The following is a 9,597-nucleotide window of genomic DNA, read 5'->3' as shown; positions in this document are numbered from 1 at the left end:
AGAGTTAAGATTACCTTCAAATATTGGCGTATTTCGTGATTTGGTGAATAATCGTCTAAGGCCTTTGCTAAATAATAATCATTATGAAGCCCTCCGTCAAACCCATTTTTTCTACTTCATTAATCTACCTGCTATACCTAATGAACAAGTTGCAGTTGATTGCTTGCTTCATGCATTTAATCCAGAGCATAGCTCATTCAGGATTGGGGGAAAGGATATTGTGTTCAGTGTTCTAGATGTGCATGAAATAACCGGATTGCCGAAGACTGGAAATAGGGTTGTAATGGATGGTCGAGCGCCTAATACTATATATACTGCACATGTGTATTGTAAAAAGACCCAAACAGAGAAGGAGGAGGAGAAGAAGGCCAGTAAGAGGAAGAAGAGGAAAGTCAACAAGAAGGATGAAAATAAAGATAAGAAGAAAGTGTGGGCCACACGCAAAAGGATGGCGGATTTGATTGTGGAGTTGGCAGACTCCGACCACATAGCATGTGTGAAATTACTTGTGGCTTTTATTATTGGATTTGTATTATGCCCTCAGCCCTCTAACTCATGTCCATTATGGGCATTTAGATATGCGGACAATTTACTTGCTCTTCGTTCTTATAATTGGGCTGGTGCTGTGTTTGATCTACTGCATAAGGAGATGAGTAAGGCAAAGTTGTCCATCACAAAGAGAGCCGTAGGAGAGAGGTCACGAGCCGGATACATGGGCAGGTTTGCCTCAGTATTGGTGGTGAGTTTTAATAAAATTATATAATTTTATTTGCATATGTTCTACTAGTTGTAACTAAATTTGTTTGTTTTTTAGGTTTGGTTTTATGAACTAGTGGGGGAGCTCAAGTGTGAAATAAAAGAGGATTTCTGGCACCCCATTTTTATTTAGAGGAAGTCTCAATCATTACGGCGAAAAGCAATGATGAGGATAATTGAAAACCCAAAGTGTATTAGGAATTTCACTAGTCAACCCACCATATCATCCATTCCTAGTACATCACGTCATCAACCGGTATGTACACTTCATATTCTCTATTGTTGTCTTGTTGCTATCAATTTATTATATCTTTCTCGAATGCTAACCCATTCATTGGTTGTATTTGTAGGCGATGACATTACTTCAAGTACGTGAGTTGCTTGCCAAAAATAGAGAGGAGTATGACGAGCTTATTGAGTTAGAGAAAAAGTTGATTAGCGGCGGTAATTGTGGCAATGAATTTGAAGATGAAACTGAAGGGGAAGAACAAGAACGAGATGATGGGGAGGACGAGGAGGATGGTGATGATCCAAGTGATGGGGAGGATGGTGATGATCCAAATGATGAGGAGGATGATGATGACAGTGATCCTAATGTCGGGGGGAATGTTGTTGAGGATGATGAGGATAATACAGGGGAACAAGGTGAACAAAGTCATGAAGAGATGAGTAAAGATGAAGAAAGGAGTGGGAAAAAAGTGGTGGCTCTAAATACAAGAGGAAGGAAAAACAACCAGAGATGATTGCGGAAGAGCTCATTGAAAAAAAGTGGTGGCTCTAAATACAAGAGGAAGGAAAAACAACCAGAGATGATTGCGGAAGAGCTCATTGAAGATGATGACTTCTTACCTATATCTTTTTCAAGGACATCAGCAAGGGACATCAAAGATAGGACCCCCATCAATTAAACGGGTCGTTAGAGATAGGAAACATGTATCCGCACGTGCAAGACGTTCACCTTATACACAGTTGCGAGGCCGAGGCCGTCATGAGAAGAAGAAGGAGATAATTAATGTTTCCCAGTTGCAAACGCCGGGGTGTGATGAAAAGAATGAAGTGATTAATGTTTCCCAGTTGCAAACGCCGGAGAAGAGAAGGAATGTCAATAGTGGGACTGATTTTATCCCTAAGAAATGCGATTACCCGGCGAAGGGAAAGTTAAATGAAAGTGAGAGGAAAGTCCTTGATGAGTTTTGCAAGAAGAGAATGAACAGGTATAATTTATCCCACACATGCGATTTTGCTTTATAAATTTCGTTTTATGTTGCGCTTCCTTTCATATTACATTTATTTAACTTGTGTATGTTTCATTTGTCATAGAGATGAATTTGTTTGGCAATCTGTTACCCGGTTAGATGTATATCATCTTCTTATTGGAAGCGCAATTTCCGATAGTGTAAGTTCCCAAGTTCCCAATGTTTAATAGTTTTGTGTGTATTTTCATATTTTAGTTGTGATCATTCTATTATGAATAATTTTCAGTTAGTCGATGGTATGATAGAGAGATTTAAGATGAAGAATGAAACGGACGCATGTTCTAAACACGTACACATCACAGGATCATTCTTTGCCGTGAGTATTAGGAAAATTTACTATCATTTAAATTATTTTTTGTTAAATATTATGGTCATGTTTTAACAGAGAGCGTTACTACAAGATAATCCCGGCCATTGGGCAAGACAACTCAAGGGTCGACAGCTTCCACGTGCACGCTTCGAAGAATGCGAGAAGATTATTTTTCCTATTCTTAGCAGTAGTCATTGGCATTTGTTGGAATTGATTAAGGCTGAGAAAATTTTTTATCACTATTCATCACTCACATACATTAAATATCTTAATGATGCCAAGATGTTCATGAACAATTTCTTAGCTTGCATAAAGGATGAATGGAAAATAGAAAATATGGATGAGTATAGTATAGAAACCCGACAGGTTCCTCAACAGTTGCTATCAATTTATTATATCTTTCTCGAATGCTAACCCATTCATTGGTTGTATTTGTAGGCGATGACATTACTTCAAGTACGTGAGTTGCTTGCCAAAAATAGAGAGGAGTATGACGAGCTTATTGAGTTAGAGAAAAAGTTGATTAGCGGCGGTAATTGTGGCAATGAATCTGAAGATGAAACTGAAGGGGAAGAACAAGAACAAGATGATGGGGAGGACGAGGAGGATGGTGATGATCCAAGTGATGGGGAGGATGGTGATGATCCAAATGATGAGGAGGATAGTGGTGATACAAATGATGAGGAGGATGATGATGACAGTGATACTAATGTCGGGGGGAATGTTGTTGAGGATGATGAGGGTAACGCAGGGGAACAAGGAGAACAAAGTCATGAAGAGATGGGTAAAGATGAAGAAAGGAGTGGGAAAAAAAGTGGTGGCTCTAAATACAAGAGGAAGGAAAAACAACCAGAGATGATTGCGGAAGAGCTCATTGAAGATGATGACTTCTTACCTATATCTTTTTCAAGGACATCAGCAAGGGACATCAAAGATAGGACCCCATCAATTAAACGGGTCGTTAGAGATAGGAAACATGTACCCGCACGTGCAAGACGTTCACCTTATACACAGTTGCGAGGCCGAGGCCGTCATGAGAAGAAGAATGAGATAATTAATGTTTCTCAATTGCAAACGCCAACGTGTGATGAAAAGAATGAAGTGATTGATGTTTCCCTAAGAACTGTGATTACCCTAAGAACTGAAGTATTAGGAATGTCAGTAGCGAGACTGGTTTTGTCAGTAGCGAGACTGGTTTTGTCAGATGCGATTTTGCAAACACCGGAGAAGAGAAGGAATGTCAGTAGCGAGACTGGTTTTGTCCCTAAGAACTGTGATTACCCGGCGAAGGGAAAGTTATGAAAGTGAGAGGAAAGTCCTTGATGAGTTTTGCAAGAAGAGAATGAACAGGTATAATTTATCCCACACATGCGATTTTGCTTTATAAATTTCGTTTTATGTTGCGCTTCCTTTCATATTACATTTATTTAACTTGTGTATGTTTCATTTGTCATAGAGATGAATTTGTTTGGCAATCTGTTACCCGGTTAGATGTATATCATCTTCTTATTGGAAGCGTAATTTCCGATAGTGTAAGTTCCCAAGTTAGCAATGTTTAATAGTTTTGTGTGTATTTTCATATTTTAGTTGTGATCATTCTATTATGAATAATTTTCAGTTAGTCGATGGTATGATAGAGAGATTTAAGATGAAGATTGAAACAGAAGCATGTTCAAAACACATACACATCACAGGATCATTCTTTGCCGTGAGTATTAGGAAAATTTACTATCATTTAAATTATTTTTTGTTAAATATTATGGTCATGTTTTAACAGAGAGCGTTACTACAAGATAATCCCGGCCATTGGGCAAGACAACTCAAGGGTCGACAGCTTCCACGTGCACGCTTCGAAGAATGCGAGAAGATTATTTTTCCTATTCTTAGCAGTAGTCATTGGCATTTGTTGGAATTGATTAAGGCTGAGAAAATTTTTTATCACTATTCATCACTCACATACATTAAATATCTTAATGATGCCAAGATGTTCATGAACAATTTCTTAGCTTGCATAAAGGATGAATGGAAAATAGAAAATGTGGATGAGTATAGTATAGAAACTCGACAAGTTCCTCAACAAGATGGGTATGACTATAACTTAAAATGTATTAATGTGATTGATTTTCCCAACATATTATTATTTTATCATGTAATCATTGATTGCGGCATTTGTTTGTGCAGGAGCTTAGATTGTGGTATTTTCATGATGGGATACATATATTCCATCATCAACAACACACCACCATTCATTCATCAGGATGATTGTGAACTTCTACGAGCAAAGATTGCTATTGCCTTTATCTCGGAGGAAGCAGAAAATCTGCTAGAATATGCTTTTACTCAGGAAGTAGACTCTGAATATACATGTCTTGGATGTTCTGAATGTTGAAGTTGCACAGGAGCATAAAGTACTTGGCTGATTTGGATTTTGTGTTTATTGTGTAGCTTAAATCTGTACAGGAGCATAAAGTACTTGGCTGATTTGGATTTTGTGTTTATTGTGTAGCTTAAATCTATGCAGGAGTATAGGGTGTTGATTTTTGTAATGGTGTATAATTGTGTATTTGTTGTGTATTTGTTGTGAATGTTAAAATCAGGAGTATAGGGTGTTGATTTTATATTCCAGATTTTAAAATCATGTGAATTTGTTGTGTATTTGTTGTGAATGTTGAAGTTGTGAATGTTGAAGTTGTGCCTTATTGGACGAGTGGGATCATTACAGTGGAGATGTCCTCACTTTCACAGGTTCCACCAGTTGTGAATGTTGAAGTTGTGCCTTATGGATAATTGAATGGGTGTTAGTGGTATCTTCTGCTGCTTGGCAACTCTTTGCTCAAAACAAAACTCTGCAGTCCTGGTTGCTATGTTTCATGAGTAGTGTAGTCTGCTATTTTCTCAGTGAACCTCTTGGAGTTGTTAGGACATTCAAGTGAAATTTTACAGAATTAAAGACAATGTTGTTTTACTCTTTTAAGAAAATATATGGATTGTAACTTTTAGCATTTGTAACATGTTAGAATCTCTCCGGCAGTTCTGTATTCACGAGACATGATGATCCCTTTGTTTTGCTTCGTCTTAAAACCCAGACGTGCCTAATCAATACCTCTTCCATAGGCCCAGGAATTACTTTGTATACATTGCCTATGCTTGTCAAAGCAGCCATCTGCATTATCCTGCAGTGGGATGTGGAATTTTATCCTGTTCTGATGTTGTTCTAAAGCCCCCCTTTTGGTTCATAATCAACTAAGTGTGCCCTTTTTTATTTTGTTTTCTTATTTGTGTGTGTGTGTGGGGTGGGGTGGGGTGGGGGGGGGGAGCTAAGGATTAAAAATTCAACAGCAAGTGGGAAAAGAAACTGGCCTGTGACATGTTGGGTTTTAAAAATCTAAGACTAAGAGCTAAATTTCCCCAAAGCCTGTATGAACAATAAGGCACTTTGAATGTTGAAGTTGTGCCTTATTGTTCAATTATCCATAAGGAAGAGACGTACTTGAAATTATAAGTTAAAAAAATTTTATTGACCAATCATCCACAGCGACGGGGGTCCTCGCGCAATTTTGAAGCTTCTGGGCAAAGTAAAGCACCTTATGGGAAAGTATAGCACCTTTTGGCCAAAGTATAGTACTATATTGCAAAGTATAGCACTTTATTAGAATAGTATAGCACCTTTTGGCCAAAGTATAGCACCTTATGCTTGCTGGAAATTCTGCAGCTTAAGAGCCTAAAATCAAATCAGTTTTTTTCGCCGCGACGAAACCACTCGACGACCTACGTCACGTGTTATTGACCAATCATCCACCGCGACGGGGGGTCCTCGCGCAATTTTGAAGCTTCTGGGCAAAGTATAGCACCTTATGGGAAAGTATAACACCTTTTGGCCAAAGTATAGCACTATATTGCAAAATATAGCACTTTATTAGAAAAGTATAGCACCTTTTGGCCAAAGTATAGCACCTTATGCTTGCTGGAAATTCTGCAGCTTAAGAGCCTAAAATCAAATCAGTTTTTTTCACCGTGACGAAACCACTCGACGACCTACGTCACGTGTTATTGACCAATCATCCACAGCGACGGGGGGTCCTCGCGCAATTTTGAAGCTTCTGGGCAAAGTATAGCACCTTATGGGAAAGTATAGCACCTTTTGGTCAAAGTATAGCACTATATTGCAAATTATAGCACTTTATTAGAAAAGTATAGCACCTTTTGGCCAAAGCACCTTATGCTTGCTGGAAATTCTACAGCTTAAGAGCCTAAAATCAAATCAGTATTTTTCGCCGTGACGAAACCACTCGACGACCTACGTCACGTGTTATTGACCAATCATCCACCGCGACGGGGGGGTCCTCGCGCAATTTTGAAGCTTCTGGGCAAAGTATAGCACCTTATAGGAAAGTATAGCACCTTTTGGCCAAAGTATAGCACTATATTGCAAAGTACAACACTTTATTGGAAAAGTATAGCATCTTTTGGCCAAAGTATAGCACCTTATGCTTGCTGGAAATTCTGCAGGTTAAGAGCCTAAAATCAAATCAGTTTTTTTCGCCGTGACGAAACCACTCGACCACCTACGTCACGTGTTATTGCTCGCGCAATTTTGAAGCTTCTGGGCAAAGTATAGCACCTTATGGGAAAGTATAGCACCTTTTGGCCAAAGTATAGCACTATATTACAAAGTATAGCACTTTATTGACAAAGTATAGCACCTTATTGACAAAGTATAGCACCTTATGCTTGCTGAAAATTCTGCAGCTTAAGAGCCTAAAATCAAATCAGTTTTTTTCGAAGCGACGAAACCACTCGACGACCTACGTCACGTGTTATTGACCAATTATCCACAGCGACGGGGGGTCCTCGCGCAATTTTGAAGCTTCTGGGCAAAGTATAGCACCTTATGGGAAAGTATAGCACCTTTTGGCAAAAGTATAGCACTATATTGCAAAGTATAGCACTTATTGGAAAAGTATAGCACCTTTTGGCAAAAGTATAGCACTATATTGCAAAGTATAGCACTTTATTGGAAAAGTATAGCATCTTTTGAACAAAGTATAACACCTTATGCTTGCTGGAAATTCTGCAGCTTAAGAGCCTAAAATCAAATCAGTTTTTTCGCCGCGACGAAACCACTCGACGATCTACGTCACGTGTTATTGACCAATCATCCACAGCGACGGGGGGTCCTCGCGCAATTTTGAAGCTTCTGGGCAAAGTATAGCACCTTATGGGAAAGTATAGCACCTTTTGGCCAAAGTATAGTACTATATTGCAACGTATAGCACTTTATTGGAAAAGTATAGCACCTTTAGGCCAAAGTATAGCACCTTATGCTTGCTGAAAATTCTGTAGCTTAAGAGCCTAAAATCAAATCAGTATTTTTCGCCGCGACGAAACCACTCGACCACCTACTTCACGTGTTATTGACCGATCATCCACCGCGACGGGGGGTCCTCGCGCAATTTTGAAGCTTCTGGGCAAAGTATAGCACCTTATGGGAAAGTATAGCACCTTTTGGCCAAAGTATAACACTATGTTGCAAAGTATAGCACTTTATTGGAAAAGTATAGCACCTTTTGGCCAAAGTATAGCACCTTATGCTTGCTGAAAATTCTGCAGCTTAAGAGCCTAAAATCAAATCAGTTTTTTTCGCCGCGACGAAACCACTCGACGACCTACGTCATGTGTTATTGACCAATCATCCACCGTGACGGGGGGTCCTCGCGCAATTTTGAAGCTTCTGGGCAAAGTATAGCACCTTATGGGAAAGTATAGCACCTTTTGGCCAAAGTATAGCACTATATTGAAAAGTATAGCACTTTATTGGAAAAGTATAGCACCTTATGCTTGCTGGAAATTCTGCAGCTTAAGAGCCTAAAATCAAATCAGTTTTTTTTGCCGCGACGAAACCACTCGACGACCTACGTCACGTGTTATTGACCAATCATCCACCGCGACGGGGGGTCCTCGCGCAATTTTGAAGCTTCTTGGCAAAGTATAGCACCTTATGGGAAAGTATAGCACCTTTTAGCCAAAGTATAGCACTATATTGTAAAGTATAGCACTTTATTGGAAAATTATAGCACCTTATGGGAAAGTATAGCACCTTTTAGCCAAAGTATAGCACTATATTGTAAAGTATAGCATTTTATTGGAAAAGTATAGCACCTTTTGGCCAAAGTATAGCACCTTATGCTTGCTGAAAATTCTGCAGCTTATGAGCCTAAAATCAAATCAGTTTTTTTCGCCGTGACGAAACCACTCGACCACCTACGTCACGTGTTATTGACCAATCATCCACCGCGACGGGGGGTCCTCGCGTAATTTTGAAGCTTCTGGGTAAAGTATAGCACCTTATGGGAAAGTATAGCACCTTTTGGCCAAAGTATAGCACTATATTGCAAAGTATAGCACTTTATTGACAAAGTATAGCACCTTATTGGAAAAGTATAGCACCTTATGCTTGCTGAAAATTCTACTGCTTAAGAGCCTAAAATCAAATCAGTTTTTTTCGCCGCGACGAAACCACTCGACCACCTACGTCACGTGGTATTGACCAATCATCCACCACGACGGGGGTCCTCGAGCAATTTTGAAGCTTCTGGGCAAAGTATAGCACCTTATGGGAAAGTATAGCACCTTTTAGCCAAAGTATAGCACTATATTACAAAGTATAGTACTTTATTGACAAAGTATAGCATCTTATTGGAAAAGTATAGCACCTTATACTTTCTGGAAATTCTGCAGCTTAAGTGCCTAAAATCAAATAAGTTTTTTTCACCGCGACGAAACCACCCGACCACCTATGTCACGTGTTATTGACCAATCATCCACCGTGACGGGGGGTCCTCGCGTAATTTTGAAGCTTCTGGGCAAAGTATAGCACCTTATGGGAAAGTATAGCACCTTTTGGCCAAAGTATAGCACTATATTGCAAAGTATAGCACTTTATTGGAAAAGTATAGCACATTTTGGCCAAAGTATAGCACCTTATGCTTGCTGCAAATTCTGCAGCTCAAGTGCCTAAAATCAAATCAGTTTTTTTCGCCGCGATGAAACCACTCGACGACCTACGTCATGTGTTTATTGACCAATCATCCACCGCAATGCAAATACATGATAAGATAACATCAAAGGTTTTGAGTAATTTATACCAACCAGATATAACAATAACACTAACTGAAATAACATTAAAACTAACTGAAGTAGTTACACAAAATTTACAATAATCAAAATAGTTTGTTTTTTGATCTTCACCACCAAAACATAATCATCCTATAATAA

At 39.1% G+C, this 9,597-nt stretch overlaps 1 protein-coding gene across 1 annotated transcript; it reads left to right on the top strand.

Annotated features, from left to right (window-relative positions):
* On the top strand, positions 920-1,499 carry LOC109833742 (pheromone-processing carboxypeptidase KEX1-like). The gene is made up of 2 exons (XM_020401534.1): positions 920-1,012; positions 1,107-1,499. Exons 1-2 carry the CDS (start codon positions 920-922, stop codon positions 1,497-1,499), a joined length of 486 nt encoding a protein of 161 aa, XP_020257123.1.

Source organism: Asparagus officinalis, chromosome 1, assembly GCF_001876935.1.
Source record: "Asparagus officinalis chromosome 1, Aspof.V1, whole genome shotgun sequence".
Lineage (NCBI taxonomy): Eukaryota > Viridiplantae > Streptophyta > Magnoliopsida > Asparagales > Asparagaceae > Asparagus > Asparagus officinalis.
This window is presented reverse-complemented; position numbering and strand designations above follow the sequence as displayed.